The sequence below is a fragment of the Sturnus vulgaris genome, chromosome 9 (genome assembly GCF_052056855.1).
Source record: "Sturnus vulgaris isolate bStuVul1 chromosome 9, bStuVul1.hap1, whole genome shotgun sequence".
Classification (NCBI taxonomy): domain Eukaryota; kingdom Metazoa; phylum Chordata; class Aves; order Passeriformes; family Sturnidae; genus Sturnus; species Sturnus vulgaris.
In genome coordinates, this window is record NC_142251.1 from 12,211,580 (window position 1) to 12,233,640 (window position 22,061).

General features: G+C 35.7%; 1 protein-coding gene across 3 annotated transcripts in view; it reads right to left on the bottom strand.

The window, feature by feature from the left end:
* Nucleotides 1-22,061, bottom strand: part of USP33 (ubiquitin specific peptidase 33) — a 37,836-nt gene that overhangs the window by 11,667 nt on the left and 4,108 nt on the right. Inside the window, exons 2-17 of one of the 3 annotated variants that reach the window (XM_014872164.2) lie at nucleotides 20,338-20,476; nucleotides 19,280-19,333; nucleotides 17,170-17,232; nucleotides 14,756-14,908; nucleotides 13,463-13,562; nucleotides 10,490-10,559; nucleotides 9,263-9,376; nucleotides 8,543-8,621; nucleotides 6,060-6,477; nucleotides 5,525-5,665; nucleotides 3,953-4,065; nucleotides 2,476-2,648; nucleotides 2,270-2,340; nucleotides 1,661-1,694; nucleotides 845-890; nucleotides 18-198 (exon numbers count right to left, since the gene is read on the bottom strand). In XM_014872164.2, coding sequence (XP_014727650.1) covers nucleotides 18-198; nucleotides 845-890; nucleotides 1,661-1,694; nucleotides 2,270-2,340; nucleotides 2,476-2,648; nucleotides 3,953-4,065; nucleotides 5,525-5,665; nucleotides 6,060-6,477; nucleotides 8,543-8,621; nucleotides 9,263-9,376; nucleotides 10,490-10,559; nucleotides 13,463-13,562; nucleotides 14,756-14,908; nucleotides 17,170-17,232; nucleotides 19,280-19,333; nucleotides 20,338-20,418 — 1,891 coding nt within the window. In that variant the 5' untranslated portion in view covers nucleotides 20,419-20,476. Of the gene's footprint in view, nucleotides 1-17; nucleotides 199-844; nucleotides 891-1,660; nucleotides 1,695-2,269; nucleotides 2,374-2,475; nucleotides 2,649-3,952; nucleotides 4,066-5,524; nucleotides 5,666-6,059; nucleotides 6,478-8,542; nucleotides 8,622-9,262; nucleotides 9,377-10,489; nucleotides 10,560-13,462; nucleotides 13,563-14,755; nucleotides 14,909-17,169; nucleotides 17,233-19,279; nucleotides 19,334-20,337; nucleotides 20,477-22,061 lie in introns of all 3 variants that reach the window. The other 2 variants (XM_014872163.2, XM_014872162.2) reach the window with 2 other exon arrangements.

A 22,061-nucleotide genomic window follows, 5' to 3' on the forward strand; every position in this document is an offset into this window, starting at 1 on the left:
ATCAAGCTCATACTCACTGCTGGCAGTTCCATGATGGCAGATGACAGACAGGAGATCATACGTCACGATTTGAGCTGGACTGTCCTTTGCAAGGAAAGGCTGAAGGTCAAGGCCTTCTAAGGGAAAGGACACATGGGTCCCAATTTTTGTGGAAAACATGAGCTCATGTCTAAATCTTTTGAGATGAATGCATAGAATCTGTAAGAAGGATCAACAGATTGAGTCAAGAACTATACATGCTATTTGATATTAAATGCCTGAACTGTGTGTGCCATCTTTTCCTTTTATAATCCCAAAAGGAACAGTTTTCCCTATGACCTGAAGCAAGCTCTGTGCTTTAATCAGCTGTGGCTACTAACATTGATGTAGTGCTGAAAAATGTGCCTTTTCTCTTTCTCAGTGCACATATTGCACAATCTTGTAATGAGGGACATTAATTCTTCCTGATTACTGAAGATATCAGTTCATGCTTCGAAATGTAAGACCAGATTACTTTTTTAAATGTAAAGTAACAAAAAATGTTACTTATAGAAAAGCTTTCCAGTCAGGCTGTGGTGTTTAATTCTATGACCTACAGTATAAACAGTATAAGAACACAGAATAGAAACGTTGTTACTGTCTGCAGATCAACAGTAATAACACAGGGAAATCCCAGTCCTGTACTTGTGCAAGATTCATTTTCTTACAGGGTGAATAACCACACTGCTCAAATTCTTAATCAAATGCCAATATGAAGGTAGATCACACAGCATTATATACATAATTTACTGCATGCAAGTCATTTGTCTCACCACATTCCTAATCGTGCAGGAAAAGTGCTTTAAAGAGCGTATTTTAACAGTACCTCAGGAAATTTTTGCACTTTGCAGAATTTCACTCCATTTCTTAACCTAAGCAAAGGAAAAAACAAACAAAAACAACAAATAATTAATTCTGAAAAGTTTTTACTTTCTTGCACTAGATCAAAAGCCTAAGCTGAACCTTGCATTAGTAAACCCAAAATATTTCTGGAATGTAGACTAGACATGGAGTAGCCAAAATGATACAAACAATGGTTCATAAGACAACATAATCTATAGTGTTGAAAAATTCAAAACAGCAAATACAGTCAAGTCCCACCTAGCTAACAGTTTCTCTTAACATAGAGGAAAGAGCTTGAGGCTTTATGAAAGCTGATTATCCAGCAAAAGACAAAAAAGAAATGAACTAAGTTTACTTCTAAGAAATTATCTACAGCACATACAAGAAGGAATAACACTCCTATACCATAAAGGGCTTCAAGCAGTCTTCAGACTACTTCTGTTTCTTGGTTCTTTAGTATTTAAAGCCATAGTTTATTTATTTAACACACCTCAGTGACCTACTGTATATGAGGGGAAAGCTGCTAGTATTAGAGAGGGCTAAGAGGTTTTATTTTGTCAAACAAAACCAACTTACATCTAAATTGCAAGGACATGAAAATTAAGCACATGTGGTAGGGTAAGTCAGTGCTTCCTGACCCCTGCACCTTGGGAATACTGAATTTCTGACAGTCAGAACACAGGGTAAAATGAAAAGATGAACAGTATTGGGACATACCCAACAGAAATAAATGCCTCTTGACTAACAGAAACAATAAAACCTCAAATTAGGACAAAGTAAAACAAAGGTAAAAGCTTACTTTTTACACCTTCCACAGCTGTACATGTTATCACCTGCAAACATCGGGAGAAGAAAACCAGCCATCATTCTCTAAATCCAAACAGTTATCCTTCAAGTGTATATATTTGATAGAAAGAAGTTTCAAGGGAATTTATCTTCAGGTTGCATTCAATATTTAACAGTCATAACAGAGTTGACATAGCAACTACAGGAAAAGTCCTCAGGTTTTATGTCTTCAACTATGAAGCAATACAGTATAATCTGAAGAGACAATGCTATGTAGTTTAAAAGGAAATAATTTACTATGTCCAAATTGAGGTTAAGAGAATGAATATTAATTTAGTGGGTTTAAAATTTTTATGAGCCTTCAGTTGATACAATTTCACTAAACTAAATGCAGACTTGACATTTCTAAAGCAGCTTTCATAGGCATTTTTCTCAAATTATCAGTTGAATGAGAAGCTTACCTTTCTGAAATGAATGATCCCAAAAGAACAAGGATTGACTGTATTACACTCTAACAGGTGGCCTCTGCTTAAGTGCATTAAGCTAAGAAGATGTTAATCATCTCATTGTGACAGGAGGAAAAAACCACAGAAGAAACATGTTCAGGTAATGAACCTCTTACCCTTGAGCTCATCTCTGGCGAAAAAGGCAGCAAGACAATCTTGTAAGGTTACAACTGGACCCCAAAACCAGCTAGGAACACATGAGACAACAAACCTGAAACATCATTGACAGAAAAGAAAGAAAACCAACAAATGTTCTGCTGGAAGAGCAGAAACTAGAATTTCAAGAGAAATAATTAAATCAAACAAGGTAAATATTATTTACCTTTTGAAGTATTCCATAAAAAAGGCTATCCATCCCTGGGGGGCATAGGCTTCTCCACATGACCCTGCCTTGACTAGAGATGTCTGATGACTTGCAGAATGGAGTTTAGCAAGATCTTCCTTACCTGGAATAGGCAAGGACAGATCCTGAAAGGTCTCCAGGGTTACAGACAGCTAAGGAAGAAAATAAATGAAACACAATGGAGTTAAGCTTGAAGAGAAATAGTAATTAAACTGAATTCTGTAAAATCCACTAGTAACTACTAAGTCATAGCATAACTGAAAATTCCACTAAGTAGGAAATTAATTATAAAAAAGTACATTAATAAGGATTCATTTTCTAAAGAAGAGGAACCAAAAAATAACATTTTAGAGTGAACTTGCACATTGTTCTCGCTGAAAGATTTTTTAGGTCATTATTATTTGTCTTCATATCAGTCATAGAAAGCACTATGATTTTTTGCCTCAGGCTGTGTTACACAAATAGTTTCAGAAAGCTTCAGCCCATTGTTTCCACAGTATTTTACTTTTACATTATCTTGACCTGATGTAACTGGACTTGCTGCAAGGGAGACCCATTTTCTTGCTCCTGTGCTTCATTTAGTGATCACATAGTTACAGAGTCAAACATCAAACATATTTTAGAAATTGTTTGTTTTTTGAACTTGTTCACCAGATTACCCCGAGGTCTCTGTATACTTAGATCTTAACCAAGAGAAGTATTAAAGGCATGCAAATACACCAGGGTCAGGTTTAAGCCTTATGTTGAGAAAGATGTCCCCAGTGTAAAGATTTGGATATCTCATATTTGATAGTGTTGCTTTGAAACTAAAGCAGTCCACTAGACATATTTAGATAACTGACTTTTTTTAAAATGATCACATGTGCTGTGATCCAAGTAATTCTCTGAGCAAATAGTACAGAAAAAAATAATCAACTCTTCCTTCCTATGTTGCATCTCCTCTTGCAGTACAGAAGAACTTCAGAAAGCAGCTAATGGTTCATATAATTGCAAAAGTTAGTGTCTTTACTTGGATTTTTTGAACGACCTTAATTTTGTTACTCTCAATCTATCTGATAAGACAGTTATTGCACTGTATTAGATCATTGTCTTTTCTTTAAAACAATAGGGACCTGAGAACTTAGGACAGTAGCATGTATGCATTAGGATATTCAGAAAAAACTAATGAGACCTAAATGAAGTTCAAGAGCAAGCTTCTTTCTTCATCCCTGCTGTAAACAAATTCTCAAAATATTTTTTTTCAGCTCTGAGTAAATATTCAGCTCAATGAATACAAAATATTCTAAACACAAAGTGCTGGTAGTAGCCACTATTACGATTAGAGAGAATGAGTATGAAACACTGCAACTTTCTGAGGAAATCTGCCACAAAAGAATAGAAAGTTACCAGAGAATGACTATATTCATAAAGCAGTAAGAAAAGAACATATTAAAAAGCCAGAACTTTCTCTTCTTACCCGATCACAAGTCAAGCACTGGACTGAACTTATTATAGTCCCATCAAATATATCAGAGATAACACTCCTGTACTTCTTCCTCTTCTTCCTTTTTGGTGACGATACTGCTGAAACTATAAAATGACAAAAATAAAATGTTGCAGTAAGGCAAAGTACAGTGGATTCTGATTACTCTTCAGCTTTCTGTAATACAATTAGAAGTATCATATGTTCAGACATGAGCCAAGCCCTGTTTTCTATTCGATAAATATTTCTTAGGAATTACATGATCACTTTACTGACAGTACAGGCAATTCACGTGGGTTCCTCAAGAAACTGGGGACAACCACCAGAAACGTTTGCCTCTGTAAGTAAAACTCAAACTGCCAGTCTTGAAATCTACATCCTATTGCTACATGATGGATTTATCTTGGCAGGAATCCCCCAAGGTATAAAAAGAAACATTCTATTTGACACTTAATTTCATCCTGGGAAGTTTCAACCATGCTGGGCTGAAGAGCTCACACACAAGGTTACTGTATCACAACACTAATGACAGAGTGTTGAAGTAGAATAAAGGTACCACTGGAGTCCAGCCTAACAGCAGCTTATCAAAAAGCTCCAGGTCTCTCAACCTGTCCTTGGGCACGACAGGCACCAGTGACCAGGTACCTCTTCTGACAGACTCACTCCAAGTTGTCTAAAACCCTCCTGTAATGGTGAAGCCAAAACTGGACACAGTAATACAGATGTAGTGTCAAAGGTGCCGAACAAACAAACCAAGGAGGTCAACGACTTAAGTGCATTAAATCACTGTCATGTAACACTAATGTTAAAGCATTAAAAAAAATAACATGAATGTTCAGAACTTTTCTGGACAGGCTATCAAATGAAGCAGGATCACAATATTAAGGTTGTATTAGTTTTTGGTTTGGTGCAATGCCTTAAAAGCATGCTCGTAAAGACAAGCTTTGCTTTAAGTAATCTACTGTTAGACAAATCAGATAAAATAAATTATATATTATTCCTCGTGCCCTAAAGCAGCACTGTCTTGTATGTAAAGGCAGTAAAAGTCTAAATATTCCAGATGCTCACAAAGGCTCGTGCTGCAAAGAAATACTCAGCACTGCAGGGACGTTAACAACCATGAAGCAGCCAGCATTTACAGGTCTACCTACAGTACAATTATACATGGCTCCTTAAACCTTAATTGACTAAAATAGTGATTTACTGAACTTCTGAATAATGAACTTATTCTCTGGAGAGTATTACCTTTGGGAGTACTAACTTCTCATACCTTTCTCTTCTCTCCAAACCACTGCAATTGAGAAAATCGTCTAAAAATAATATTCTGCCTTCCTAAAACAGAGGCAAATACTATTCATGCTTCAAAAGAATCAGAAGATTACAGAAATACAGGGAATAATCTTGCATGTCCAGCTTACATAACACTGCCCTCTCGCCACCAGAAGAAAGAGGGCTTAAACCCCCTTAGGAACAACACTGCATTGTTAAACAAGACATAAGAAACACAATGAAAACAATAATATGGAGTAATTCAGTACCAGGAAGGAGAAAATAAAGAGCTTCTACCTTTTTTGTGGACTTGTGCCAGTGAAGAGCACGATGGGAATGATTTTGGAGGGCTGTTTGATAAGCGTGTGCTCACCCCTTCCATCGATGATGGTGTTTGGGCTGCAGATATGTCATTCATCTGAACGTCATTGATGTATTCTGAAATTGAGATTTGCACAAATTCAGTGAAAAAAATTACTGCAGAATGAACAGACACAATGGTCATGTAACTTACTTAACCACACTGCCAGACCACTGGACATTTAGGAATGTAGCACCATTTCAGTTCCTTTTAAGTTAAGAACAAACAAAAAACCCCACTCTTCTGGTTGTCTGAAACCTTACCCTGTACAATAGTTAACTTGTCAAGGGAATTAAAATGGAATTCAGAACACCTTAACTGAAAAAATTAACTAAGTAGGGATATTGTTTACTAGTAGAACCACCTACCCTATTTGACCTATACCTGTACTATATTCCGTAACTCCCTTCCACTCCCACAGATTCTGGCTAAGATTTTGACTATTTCAGTTGCTCTTTAGCAATGCATTACCTGAGAATCTGCTGTGTATCTGTACTTTGACAGTTCCTTGGTTATTTAAAAATTCAGTCTCTGAAGCAGTGTTTGTGTCTTTTTCCAAGTCGTCCATAGAATTTGCTCGTTTAAGTTTGTTGCTTGTTATTTTTTCTTTCTGCCAGTCTTTGGATGTGACTGAGTTGTTATCATCATCCTGAATTAACATGGTTGTTTCTGCAGGATCCTCTAAGACTGGTTTGAAAATTGTATCATTTTCTGTTTTATCACAGTTACCACAGGATTCACAGGGCTGAAAGCTCAAGTCTGACTGGCTCTTGTCTTCTTCCATACTTTCTTCAACACTCATAGGCTGGGCATCTTCCAGTTCTACAACTGGTTCTTTAAGCTCCTCATGAAGCAAATCCATTAGACAACGCAAAAATTCTTGTGCATCCTAGAATTTTGAACAAGTTTTACCATATTAGTCTATTTTATCCAGAAGATACTCATATCAGAAAAGACACAGATAACTAAAACGAAAGCTGGCTGTTAAAGAAGAATAAAGTAAGTTCCTCTGTCCCAGGTCAAATATTCAAAATAACTTTCACTTCCAGATCAAGTAAGTTTCCTGCATACATTTCTTGCACGTCACAGGTAATCTTACCATAGAAGTTTCCTCCAAAACACTCCAGTTCCCAAAATAAATTACTTTAACAACACCAGCAAAAACGCAGCCAATAGTTTACTGGAACAATAAACACAACTCAAACAGTACCAGCAGGGTGGTCAGACCCCAGCTCTGCTTGTAATGGAACATTTTAGAGAGAGTTTTTACAAACCTTATCCTGAAAATCAACCAGAGCATTGCTTGCACTGGGTATGAAGTACTTTATTGAAAAGTACTGTGATGTTACTCAGTCTGTCTTTCCAATGCATCACACCACCTACAATATTACAATTCTTCTAAAGCCTCAACAAGATTTCCCAAATGTGTTCCCACAAAAAGCTGCAAAGTATTACTACAAGTCTAATCTGTGGAAACATCCTAAAAGCCACCAAATTTCATCAATCAGGGCAGCCGCCAGCTCCTCGGCAGTAGAAAGTATCCAATAAAGCAGGCATGCAAGAAAACAAGCCCCTTGTTGGCAACTACTACTGCTTTTATTTTCTTCTGTTTCCCTTTTTGTATGCTGGTTGTTCATAACAGTAATTTTTGCTGCTCAACATTCCCATCCATCATAGCAATTACTTCTTAAGCTCAAAACTGCTGACTACAAAACATTTCTTAAAATTTGCAACTTAGAGAACTGAGTTTGGATTTGGGTGATGAACAAAACCCCAGCATGCCTACTTGCCGGCAATCCTTTCACAAAAAACCAAAATTAACAAAAACATCAAGACATAGATTAAGAGACAAACATTCCTCACTGATCAATGTAATTTTCTCCCTGAAGAGTGGACATGGATGCCCAACTTGCAAGGCTGGGCACTGGGAGAGTGTTGGTTATGAAAACCCTGCTGTGTTGTAACTGTTGCCATGAAACCTGCTGAACATACAACTGAACTATGATCCAGGCCTAACCTAAAAAGGTTCTCATGAAGTGCTGCTCTGCATGGAAAAAGATGTTTTCATCAGGGTTCAAAAATGCAAGAATTAAGTTTCCATGCAGTTTCTTTTTAGTTATCAAGGCTGAATTTTTGCTTTTTCAGAAGTTTAGGTGGCATTTTAGGAATTCATGAGCAGATTACAGAACATTAAGATTAGTATTTAAATACTGACTTTACAGCTACATGCAGCAATTGAACACTAAAACATGCATCTTAATCCTTCACTCCACAAATATGAAACATAATGGAAACAGCAAAATTCCTTTTAATAAATGCAGATTCCCAGAAGATACTAATAAGCTTTTCTAATGACAAGGTTCAAATTTTTCACCTAGTCCTGAAGCTTTTAATGAAGTGCTCCACATTGTATGAAGCAGCAACTGAAGAATGCCTTTGCTATATAATAACCCTTGTCTATTGATCAAGCTACCAACCTGTGGTTCCCATAACACACAAATGAGGAGGGGGAACAACTTTTTTCCAAGATAGTAAATGGAAACTGCATACTATGTATTTTTTTTAAACATCATTGGCAGACAAATTCATAAAAAATCTGTTATATTCTTTTGTATTTTTTAACATCTTAATTTGTTTTCTGGGACTGCTCAAACATTAGCAGCATTATTTCACACAAAGGAGTTCAGATATCATTACTTAAATTTTCCTTAAAGAAAATGAGTTATTCTAAATTCATGGCCTTTTGAGAATTTGATATAAATAAATAAATATAAAACATGACTTAACTACTGATTATTCTATTTCAGATGCTCTCCATTCAAGTAATAGTAACTAAACTTTATGTTGCATTTGCTTTAAAAAATATAAGAAGTAAGATATCTTAAGCACTAGATTTCTAATTAAGAGATAACTTTATGGCTTAGGCAGATTTAAAAGACTTCAAAAAGTTTTACCTGTTGAGAGTAGCCTCGAAACATTGGATTAACAGTTTTAATTCCTTGAAATAAACCAGTAGGAACAACAGATCCGGGCCTAAAAAATAAGTTTTAAATATATAAACATTGAAAAAGAAAGAATATAAATGGATTTTTTTTATCTTTACTGGGATCATACCTGCAACTGAACACAAATAATATTAATCTTAACAAAACATAATATTGGCATTGAATTATTAACTACATGATTTTTTAAGACCTGTCACCCAACTCAAACAGTGACTGTGTTAGGCCTTTTATGGCACATTTCTTGTCAGACAATCCGATGACAAATCAGACATACTCTTGCACTGTGCACAATTACAGTTTCTTTACCTTCATATTTATATTTTGAAGTATTTTCTTAGCTAGATATTATACAAATTCTATATAAGGAAATAAGAGAAACTGATAAAACAGTGATATAGAACAAAGGACACAGGGAGGATAAAGTAGTTAAACATTTTTAAGAGCTTAATGCTTGCTATCTAATCTATTTCTTGTCCTATCTTTGGTATATCTGCAAAGGAACAGGTTATATGCTTGAGTCCTGCAAGTCATTCTTTCCTTCCTAATTTTTTTTTAAGAGGAATTCTGTGAACACGTGAAATAAAAATTAGAAATCTAGGACAGATTAATGTATCCCTCATGACTCTGGAATCTATTTATTATCATTTCATCACCAAAATGATTTAATACCTGCTCTTGTGCCAGAGTTCTGTCATCAGCTTGAGGTAACTTTTACAAATTGCAGGTTTCTTATCTGTTCGGGCTAAGCCTCCGCAGTCAAGAAAGAAGTGTGTCAAAGGTGGGCTGAATAAAAAGAAGAAAACAGTAATTTTTTTAGGTTGTTAAAATACAAGAGGAAATCTGCATTTCATACAGGATTATAACATAAGAGTAATGCTTTCTCTAATTGAAGAATTTCACTTCCTATGTTCTTAAATGCTGCCACAAAACATTTCCAGGTAGGACTTCAGCAGTACAGCCACGCTGCTCCTCAAACATGCTCTGACATTTCTCAAAGCACCAGAACTGTCTAATGGGATTCAAATTCAAGGCAATTCCTACAAGCTGTCACAGAAGTACACATGTACCACTCCAGCAACAATCATCATGAGCCTAGTCCATAAACAGCATCCCAAACAAATCTTTTCTCTGGAATCCAACAGTGCCACAAGATACGTGTAGGCAAATAATTTATACTTAAATGATTATTTCATGCAACTGACATACTCTCTCCTCTCCTTTCAACCTTCAGAAAAGGCTCTCCTCCTTTCCTGACTTCAGAAAAGAGAAGTCACAACCCTCATATATGCTGGATCCATTTCTCTTCAAGAAAGGAGACATCCCAGTGTACTTCCAAAACTTGTCTGCTCCTGGCCTGCAACTCACAGTGACCCTGTGTGACACCTGCTCAGGACCTGCCACCACCCCACCACTCCTGCTGCAGGAAGCTTTCCAGCTGGGGTACTGCTTCTATCTCTTCTACTTCTGTGGATTTCTCCTTCATGAACATGTCTAGAATTCCCATGGGTGACATGGGATTTTGCATTCCATCACTCCTACCGTGACTTAGCACAGAATGCTCCAGATACATTCCTTTTAACAACGGAATTCTAATACCTCTTTATTCTTATGCATTTCCTTTGCTTTTTCTGTAGCAAAGGAAAATAATACAAAGACTGATCCACAAATCCAGTTCTAAAACTGCATACATTTTTACTTTGGAAGCATTAGAATGAAACAGGGAAAAAGCTGAGTGGCCCATATACCATAATAAATTGTTTTCAGTATACAAGACTGAGACTCAACAAATATATGTTCTCTTCCATGGTAGTCCATCTATCGAAACCCCTTAAGTCCATCTGGAAAAACTGCATGCATAAGCAAATATAAAATTGCATTAACTATAATTTTCCTTACCAGTTGGAAAGAGCTTGTAAAGCTGCATTCATGTAACAAGTGTTTCCAATATTTTTTAATCCTGTTAGACCTGAAAAACAGAATAAATACAAGTCTGTTAATCCAATAATTCCTAGAAAATACATACTAATCAAATACTCATAGAATAGGTGGGATGCCAATTATAATGCAGAATTGCAACTAAAAGAAACATAGGACTCTTAAAGGAATGCCAATCGAACTGAAAGTAATAATTAAATCTTTTGATCTCAATTGACTAAAAACCACTTCAGACAAGTGGACTATTTCATCTTACTAACTTTTCAGGGTTTATTACACCTGCAGGTTCTAATTTAAAATATGTTTATCAACACTGAAATTTTACTTCAGCTTTATGACTTACCTGTTCAGTTAAACTGTTGCTATGCTGCATTTGTAACTAATCCCATTACCAGAGGCTTCTCAAAGATTTCATTCTTCTGTCTCAAATTCACACTAAGTCAGATTACACTCAATATTCAAAACCTACTCAGCATGTGATTATCCTAGGCTAGTCCTAGGACAATCCTATTCCAATGATATACTTTTATTTTTATTAACAGATTGCTCATTTTAGACTTTCTCACAGTTTATTTCCCAACCCACACTGTTACTTCCTTTACAGATAGTCACATATACTTTTTCCACACACTTGAAAGTTACACTTGACATATATTCTTTCTATAATTATGAATTATGCTATTCATGGCTACTAAAGTATTACATTAATGAATTAATATTACAAAATAAAATTTATTTTGTATGAGGGAACAGTAACATTTCTAAGCAAAGCATCAGTAAGACCCAAAAATTTAAAAAACTTGTCAAATACTAAGCACTCAGTACTGATGACTATGCAATTCTTGAAGTATAGGACCTATCCTGGTATTTTTGGTCTATGGCAGAAAAGCAAAAGTTACTAATAAAATCTTTCTACCATCTAAAGACCACTTGGGTAACTTCAGTCACAATTTCTAATATACAGGACTTCAAAATTAAGTTTTAGAATGTCCTTCAATCTGTCTGGATGGAAATACAGTCCTGCTTCCTGTATCTGAACATCCATTCCAAATTCTGCAACAAAGAGAACAATTGTTCTTACCGAAATTGGAAAACAAGAATAGCTAGAGGATTTTGATTTTATTTCAGTTTTTTTACAAGCAGCATGTATTTCATGAAGATACTGCATTTTTCCAGCCTGTAGTATTACAGCCTGTAGGAAAGTTTTCAAATAGACTTCTTTTCTTGTGAATATATATTCAAATGTTTGCTTCAACAAAAGCATTTCAAAAGAAATTTTAAGAGCAAAGTTAAAACAAAGCTAAAGATGTTTCTTCTAAAGATGTTTGAATAAGTGTCTTAACATAGTCACATCATCATTACTGGGAACTTTAATGCCATTCTAATTGTATATTATTGCAATGTAAGCTACATTCCCCAAACTATTCAAAATACACAAATACATGCATTGGTTGGAGAAACTAACTAGGAATAGAACACATGGTGGCAGATGGCAAATTAGTGGGATGGTGTCACATGCTGTAAGACTGTGCCAGACAACAGAAGGGACAAGACAGGTTTCCTGACCAATGCCAGCAGACTTAGGGAAAGATGGTAATAGATGAGTGAGGCAGAAATGAGATCCATTGCTGTGGTTTAACTCCAGCCACCAACTCAACCTCCCAGAGCTGCTCACTCACTCACTCCCCTAATGGTGGGATGGCAGGGGGGGAATTGTAAAAGTGAGAAAACTCACGGGTTGAGATAAAGACAACGTAATAGGTGAAGCAAAAGCTGTTTGCACAAGCCAAGTAAAACAAGGCATTCAGTCACCACTCCCCCCAGACAGGGAGCTGGTCTGCCATCCCAGAAAAGGGAAAGTAGGGCTCCATCATGAATAACTGATACTCGGGAAGACAACACCCTTACTCTCAAAGTCCCAATCTTCCTTCTTCCTCTCTCAGGATGCCACATGTTGTAGATTATCCCAGTGATCACTTGGGCCAGCTGTCCAAGTTGTGTCCCCTCCTTCCCTCCTTCCCGTGCACCCCCAACCCACTCCCTGGTGGGTGGTGTGAGAGACAGACAGGTTAACCGAGTGTAAGCCCTGCTCAGCAAAAACAAACATCTCTACATCATCAACCTGTTTTCAACACAAATTCAAAAATACGGCCCCAAAGCAGTTACTGTAAAGATATGAATAAATTAGAATAACTTTTCTGTCATCACTGATGGGAAACAAACTGCCTTGACATATGTAATGGCATCTCAAAAACTACAGCTCAACAAGTCTGCTGGTCATATTTTACTGAAAAACATAGTACTTAGAAAAATTTTCTTTACCATCAAATACACGCAGCTTTTAGAATGATCAATAATAATTAGAGGCTTTTAAGAAATAGCAATTATTAGGTTCTCTTATGAAATGAAAGATTAAAGCTTCACTGTTTGAGATTTCATCACCCTAATTTTCATCTATACACCAGATTTATTATTAGAGTGGGGTAATCTTTGATATGAGAAGGTTTGGCAGTGCATGAAATCAATTATGTCAAGGAGAAAACAAATAACCAAAACCCACACTAGGATACTACAGGGTTAGAAAGGATTACTCAAAATGAAGGAAAAGCAGTTAAATCAGGAGTCTTTTATGTCAGGCAAAACCAGTAGAACAGATTTTTAAAAAGCCTACTTGAAGCAGAGTGGCTACAATACCAACGGCACTGAACATTATTTGAACATTATTCCAACATGCTTTGGCAACAGCCAAACTCAGGCAACAGCCTCTGCTCTGAAGGTAAGAAAGATTGCTGCAAGAAAGGTGAAACTAAAAATAAACATCTGAATTGGAGCACAAAAAGAAACAGTTCCACTTAGAAGAGAATTAGAACAGAGCTGGAAAACAGACTTGAAAACATACTCATGCAATAATGCACGGGGTTATGCTTTTATTACCTCTGGTCTTCAATTCATCTTCTTCCACTTCTATATCTAAATCATCAAATACAGCTGCTAATGGAATCTTCAGTGTAGGATTACTGGGTATTTTAAAGTCCTTAAAAGGAGAAAAAGAATATTTACTTTAATTAATCTCTTTTCCACTTAATTAAGCTTATGTGTAATTTTACCAACAAATTTAGAACTGGAAAATTATGTGAATGCATTTTGAAATCTCACTGCACGGGAGGGGAGATGAGAACACCAGGAATTCACAGATACCCTGAGAAAGTTTAGCAAGAACCACCCCATGTTTTTGTTTTCAGATCAATGCATGATTTTTGTAACAACAGTTAAAGATCCAAAACAAAGCCAGGGATGGCATTTCTTTCCTCTGGATAATAAAGCAGCCAGCACGGAAGAGCTAAGGCAGGAGCCATCACCTAAGCCAGTGTAGGTGTTTTTGATGTGCCACCAGATGGCTCACTACAGTTAATGAAGACAAACTCTTGAAAAAAAATGTACAAATAGAGAAACAAACTAGTAGACAGGCAGGCATTTATTGAATGAGAGGCTCTTGTGATCACATAAAAACCCTGAACAAAATGCTTCGCAGACTTTGTAAGTTCCACTGATCTTTCTATATATTATACTTGTTTCCTTGGAAGACTAAAGAAAGTTAAATATAATAGAACAGAAATTCAGAAGTCTGAACTCAGCTTTATATCAAGTGAGAAGAACTTTTAGACAATGGAAATTTTTTTTAAATTCCAATGGTGATATTCCAATTGAGCTGCTGGCAGTTCATAAGAAAATTATCAGATTATATTCATTTTAAATACTAAACTTTGAAGTAAATATATCTGTTTATTACATAGACTGAAAACCTGCTCATCTTTCTGTTCAACCTGTGCATGATGGTCTCTCTTCTACTGCTCTCTGTCTCAAGCAGAACACATTTAGAAATACTGTACTTGTACTTGTGATTGTTTTAACAGTTACCTGTCACGTTTATGTAACATTACACATACAATAAAGAAATAACACTTCTTTTTTCAGCTATAAGCATTATTCCAAACAATTTACTTAAGAAATGGCAGTGTAACTTTCTCCACTTATCTAAGAAAAAAGGTCAGAGTGAATGCTACTGGCTAAGTGATGCCAGTAAAGCCAAAAATTTTTATGAAAATAGAGGAATTAATAGAAAGTTCAGTCACAAGAATGGAGGAAAAGTCAGTCTCTCATTTAAGAGAAAACACAATGTTTACTGTAAAGCTACAGCTGCTTTTGTTCCATTGGGTTAAAAAGTACCTGCACACTGTTTTCTTGTGCTTGGTGAGACAATCTTGTACTTGGTAGTGGAGAATGAGATCCTAATTTTCTGTCCAGGAATACTTCCTTACTACAGGCGTAACACCAAACACGGAGAGTAGTAAGGTTGACAGTTAGACAGTGCTTTGTCTCCTAAACCAGAACAAAAACCACAACTGGGATTCAGAAATTGGGAATAACTAAATACCACTACATGCAAGTTAGAACAGATATATTAAAATTCTAGGTTTTTCAACAATTAAACAAGCATAATGTGTGTTAGAATATTAAAAAAGAGCAATTCAGTTACTGAAATTCTAGCACAAACATTCATTTTTAGTATAAATCACTCAAATAAGCAACAAGATGCAATCAGAATCTAAGACACTGTGATATCTGACAAGCCTCTCTGTAATTAAAAAAATAAGAAGAAAGCCTTCTTATTCTTGTTAGAAGTGCTACAATCCACAACGAACCAGTTTTCAAGGAATGGCCACAATGGGAGCTACCTCCTCTACAATGTTTATTTCTACTGGTTTGCTGCAAGAATTTCAGGCTATTTACTGCAATCTGAAGACCAAGATAAAATTTTTAGTTCAGTTATAATAAGAGGTCCTCGTATTGAAGCAAACATTCCAGACTCAAATAGCTCTTGTTGACACCTTCATACTCTGAAGCAATATAAACTCGACAGATGAAGAATATTTTTATTATTCAAATATTTGTACTTTTTTAACCTCCTTGCTTAATGTAAGATTGGGCACACAATTGCTATCTTCCTCCAAATATTTTTACTAAACCTTCCTGTATTTCTTCCTTATATATAGTATCAGCCAGATTTATAGTCCACAGGGATTGACTAGAAATTAGGAAAATACTAACTGCTGTAGGAGGCTCAAGTTCCTTCTTCATTTAACAAAATCTTGTACAAGAACAGTGGTTTTACTGTAAAGTAGGTTAAAATCTCATTAGGTAGCCTTCCCCCTACTAAAAACATCACATTTACATAAATAAGTAAAACAATTTTAATCATAAAAATATGCTTAACTCTGCAGCTTCAGATCCATACATAATTAGAAGACTTCAGAGTAATGGCCTAATGATTTCCTTGGAGTAGAGGCAATGAACTTGCAGTACAGGGAGCCTTGCTGGTGTAAACTGGAGTAAGCAGAAGATGATCCAAGCCAACCTCACTTCATCATTTTAATAAGTTTATTGACATTTTTATTAAAGAAGAATCCAGAAAAGTGCTTACCATCCTCAAATTAAAATTAAGTAATAAGAAAATCAAGACAAGGATGTCACTGACAGAGAATGAATAGCTTGCCTGCTTTCTCCTACCTGGCAAGTACATAACATTGCTAAGGCAGCATGCAAAGCAGGAATAAACCACTGTAAGAAGCCAAGAGGTATAAAACTGTAGGCAAGAAATTCAGGGACCATCTGGTGCCCAACTACTCTAGAAACATCTCATTTCTGAGTCTATTGTAAAGGCTTTAGAACTGTGATTCAGCTTTTAACAGCTGATAAAAAAATCCATGAAAGTATTTCTATAGATTTGTATGAGTGCACTATCAATTTGTATAAATACTCACTCTACTCAAGGTCCTGCTTCAAAACAAAAAAAAAACCCAAAAACATGAGTGTTGGTGAAATGCAGTCATAACACCCCATACTTATTGTAAAACCCCTGTATAAGCTATTCCTTCATTTTAATATTCACCAGGGGTATTCTTAGTAATTTTAGGGATCAAAAATTCTTCAGTGTGGAACTTTAGATGCATTTACTGACAACCTGTAAATTGATGGCAAGAATTTCATTAGTCTCAAAATCAGCAACTTAAAAATGACATGCTTATAAAACTGCCAGCTCTCTGTGCCCAGAATACCTTACTTGCTTTATTTTGGCAAGTGTTCCCTTTACACACGTGTGTGCCCAGAACACACAGCCAGTTTAAGACCAAAACCTATGCAGAGAAGCTGCCCAGCCCTGGCAGAACCTGGCATGCTGGGGAACAGAGTGCACACAATCCACTGCTCCCACCAAGCTGGGTCCAAGATCAGGACATAGCAGGAAAGCATAGGCTCAGTTCAACTACAGTTTCTTCATCTGAAATAGCGAGCATATTGCAAAAACAAAGCACCTGTCTCTAGCAATTTATACTCCCTATTTTACACCTCTGTATCTTGTTCTTTTTTTCATTGGCACCATCTTCCTTAGAAGAATTGCATAATTATGCACAAAACCTGTAAACTGACTCTTAATTAGCAACACCTCCTTCTATAACATGAGAAACAATTCCAGCTAATCAAACCTCCGCACAGTTAGCTAACAAACGTTATTGACTTCATTGAAATGAAAGTTCTCTAGCTGCACTGCTTCAAGGAACTGTGTTACCAGCAAATACACATACCTGGGAATGGGTGGTACTGTGATCAACATGGGATTCACCACAGCCAACATATGTACACCTGTTCTGTTGGGCAAGATAGACAGAAGTATATAGAATTAAAAAGTGGTCTCAAACAGGTTTACAGAATAGGAATATACTGCCAGTCCCTTTAAAATTCACTCAAATATCAAACTTGAGTCCTACACAAACCAAGAGACATGCATAGTAAGCAATAAAATAAGTATCACCTAAAGCAAAAAAGAATGCTGCAAGATTTAACTCAACTTCTCACACTGATGGACAATGTTTAGAATATCATTTTTTTTGGCCATTTTTATATATTTATTCATATTACTGACAACATGTACTTTTTACAATTCCTTATTTAATAAAGATTGTTGCAGAAAACAAAAAGTTAATCCAGTGTCTGAGTGGTGAAATACTGAATGGCAACAGCCTCAGACATGTTTATACAAAAATCCCTGCATGCCCCTATCTGCAATGCCTACTCATCAGAGCATTACTTCACAACTAATTAGCCTCTTCACCTTTACATAAGCTTCCAGCACTACACTTGCCACGGTCGAGTTATAACATGCAAAATAATAGTCAATTTTAATCATGCTCATTGCAAAATATATTTGGCTGAGTCGAGTGTGGAATCTTGCAGCTGCTGATCTTCAAGCAATTTTTGCTAATTCCTCATTTGCATGAGTCAGGCCAATCACACAGGAGGGCACAGCAGGTTATCTGTGTAACTCTCTAAGCACGTTAATTTCCACAATCAAATAGTAGCTGAGCACGGCCAATTTTCTATATTAAATGATCACAGATAGCTGATAAGTTACAGATTGTTTACATGCTGGGATCTCACCAGGTTTTTCTACTGAAAAAGGTGAAGGAAGATGCCAATTCATCCAAGAGGAGAAACATCACAGCATGACATTAAGTATCCTACTGCAACTATAAGACTCTCCTATGAAAATGTTGGTATAAAATTTAGTTTTTCAGTAACAGTCTAAGAGCTCTATGTGAGAAATAAAAAAACTGTTTTAAGCTTGACAGCACTTTCCCACCTGCCAGGCTGATGCATCCCTGAACACCTCTTCCCCACTCCCAAGAGGTTTTTTTATACATAATTAAAACTTCAGGTCATCTAACAAAAGACATTAAACACTGTTTCTTTCCCCCTTCATCTGTTATTGACAGAAGGAGCAAAATAATCTGATCTCCTAATTGTCACCACTATCCACCTAAAAGGACACAAATTGGGGGAGATTTTAAAAAATGCTCATATATACACCTAAAGGGGGGCATTAGTCCAGACATCTTTCTGACAGTACTTAAAGAAAAATTGCCATGAAATGAAGTCAAGCCTACGGGGCAAAATTTCTATCTCTATGAACAGCTGTAAGTCCAAAGAGCTCACAAGACATTTTAAAAACAAAGGTTGTTTTTTTTATATGGTTTCCAGTTGGGACCATAGACCAGTCAGAAGCAACATATTTGTATTTACTTTAAATACAGTGAAAATTACAGTTTTTTGCAGACAGCAAGAAGAGTCAGGCAAAAGTATATTTATGTCAGAGCTATACCCAGGGTAAAGACTGCATGGAGAATGTTCATACAAGCTTCTGCAAGTTTCAAAATAAGGAGTTTTTTCTTTGTTTTGCTTAAGAATAGAAGTCAGAGTAAACAATATTGTGTAAAATGTCTTTTTACTACTATGGCATTTATGACTAGATATGCTAAGAAAGGCTTATAAAAAGTAATTTAATTAATTCAGGAATAATATATTGTTTTTTAGGTCTTCAGACTCAGGGAAAATATTTAAAATCCTTCAAAACTTAAGAGCTAAAAAGTATCACAATTCAAGTAAAAACACTAAAATGCTACCTTCCTTCTTATTAAAAAAAAAATCTCATTTTAAACATATTATTCTTAAATTACAAGAAGCATGTACCTGATAGAAGATAAACAATTTTAAAAATAAAGAACTGCAGAAGAAATTTTTCTTTTAAATAAGTTAAATAAAACTAATTTCAAGAACTTCACTACAGATGTTTCTCAAAAAAAACAACTTTACCTTTACTAGAAAATTACTCTACTGTGGAACAACAGAACAACTTACCTCTAAGCATGCCCAAAGGTTGGGTCCTCTGACTTTACAGTCCTGACAAGTGCCCTATTAAAGTTCAACACAAAAATAAGTTTTATTTCATTTATTTTCACCAGTAAACCACAACTTCAAGACAAAACAAGAAAAAATACTGGAAAGCGTAATACAAGATGAATACCTTTAAACTTGTAAGTTAACTTTTAAAAAGGGATATGTTGATTACAACCTAGTTTTTGCTCCCCACAATCTCAAGATCAGCATATTTTTCCACTAAAATCTCAGATTTATCTCTGAGTTTTCATCTTTAACCAAAAACTGCTTTTCTAAATAAGGCATAAATATGTACCATATCACATAATTATAATAATCCTCATAATTGGTCTTTCCTATAAATTTATCAGAAAAAGAAATGACAGTGACAGAACTTTTAATAAATTCATATTTCTTCTTGCAGACACCACCTGCAAAGGTTTACATAAACAAGATGAAACAGTAGAAAAATGTTGTACTCCTCAGCAGCAAATTAACTGTTATAAAAATTAAGCACCATGGACAGAAAAGGTTTCACTTTTCATCACCTCCCAGCTACTTAAATGAGCTACAAGATCCTTCTTTGTTCCATTTATTAGCCCTGGGAGGGAAGGTTTCTCAAACTTTGGCCTCTCTATCAAAAAGGGAACCCAAGCAAACTCAAGCATAAATTTCTTTGCTACAGTTGCTACTTGAAGTCAGTTGTACTGTATTACACTGATAGTCCAAATAACTAAATGGTGCAATGGCAATGAAAATGAAGTTCAGTTTGGTACTCTGCTAATTCTTCTAACTAATGATTCCAATAAAACATCACTTGTGGCAAAGGTTGGTCTTTAAGTGCTGAAAAATAGTTTTTCAGCTTCATCAAGCCCACAATTCTTACCATACCTTATTTTAATCTTACTATTCCAGTAGAGGAGCTTTTACCCATGCTTGACACTTAAATGCACCTTGTAACTAATAATACGCTAAAATGTGGACCTAAAACACCTGATCAGTCAGCACTGATAGGAAGAAAGTGAATTGCTAGAACTCACATGAGATTTCTGTATCAATTCCTCCTTTGTAATCTCACCAACCGATTCCAAGTGTGGGCAATTGCTGCTGGGTGACGACATGGCTGAAGCTGTATTTTCTGAGATCCTGTAGCTGGAAATTTCAACACCAGGGAATCACCTGTCAACAGAAGAATGAGTAAAACCCAATTCCTTAGAACAGACAGCAATACTAGATACCCAATATGTAACATATATATAAATTTTAAAACAATCTGTCTCTTTAGACTAAGTGAGGATAAGTAATTTCATTAAGAGACTCCAATAGCCCAAAACGAAACCTGCTGATTTCTGAAGTGAAATCCAATGTCTTCTAAGTCATAAACTAAAAGGATTCTGAATGGAGCAGAGCTGATTTGGGTTAATTACTTAGCTTGCTGGACTCTGCCATGGCACCCAAATATAAACATTCGTTTTTAAGTCTACCTAGAACTGACAGTGGATTTGCCTGTATGTTCTGAAAAAGGATCTTTGCAACACTGCTGAAGCTGTGAAGGATAAACTGCAGGAACACAAGACTCGTTTATCACAGGATAAAGAAACTTTATCTTGGTTTTATTTATTTACAAAGACGCATCCTAGAGTCAGACATATTATATATCAAAAGGAGACTGAAACTTGTGACTCACACGTGGCACTAAACAGTCAGCAATGCTTTTATCTTGTTGTCTTTGCCCATCCAAGGTTTCTGGTGCAGACACAGAAACCTCAGAAATAAAGAATGCTACATACAATCAATTTGTCATTATTATTTCAATACTTGCATAGAAAGCAACAGAAGGAAAATCTAAAATTAAAAAAATAACTCTGTAATGTTCTTTTTATATAAATACTCCAACTGACTCATTCAGACAGGATCTATCCAATAAATTTGTTTCAATTTTGTCGCCTAATTACTACTGATGACTCAGTCTCTCTAAAGGCCAAGAAAAAATTAACTTTTTTTGCCCAATTATTATCTGTCCAATGTAGTGCTCTTTCATCAAGACTTGCAACTAAACTTCAGCTCAATGATGTACCCTCCTTGATGTGTTTGCAGCCTTTGGCACTGTTATCAACACCTCCTTCCACTTTGCCTGTGTGCTTTGGCAGCTTTAGGTTTGCTCCTTCCACTTACAGGACCAATCAGTCATTTTAATGTTAAGCACCCTACAGGTTTGTCAGAGTGGGGGAAAACAAACCTTGTCTAATGGGCATCTCAGACACTCCCTAGTAAACTTTCAGCTTATTATGTCTGACTTTTCCCTTCCATTGCCTTGCAATAAGATCCTTTTGAATCAAAACCATTTCAGCTCCCTTTGGTCACTTTTCTATATATGTGTGTATGTGAAGAAATAGTCTGTTTTATTACTATAAACATTGTTACACAAATAATATTATTGAAGTATTGCATATTATTTGTAATGGAATAATATGTGACACTTCATGTCATATTACATGCACGTATGCATATACATGCAGATATATGCTTAAATAAATTTTCTTTATAGATAAATAATTACTTATACATAAATATTTATTATATATATAATTGTATATATACAGACTCAAGTATGAGTGTATATGCTACAATCTTTTTTAATATCATGTTTACAGTGGCACAGTAAAATATTTCAGAACTTATCTCACAAGACTGAAAATACTTCACTAAATTAATTGCTTAGGAATTTTTTTTTCTAGATAAGATCTGAAGTCTCTTCCTGGAC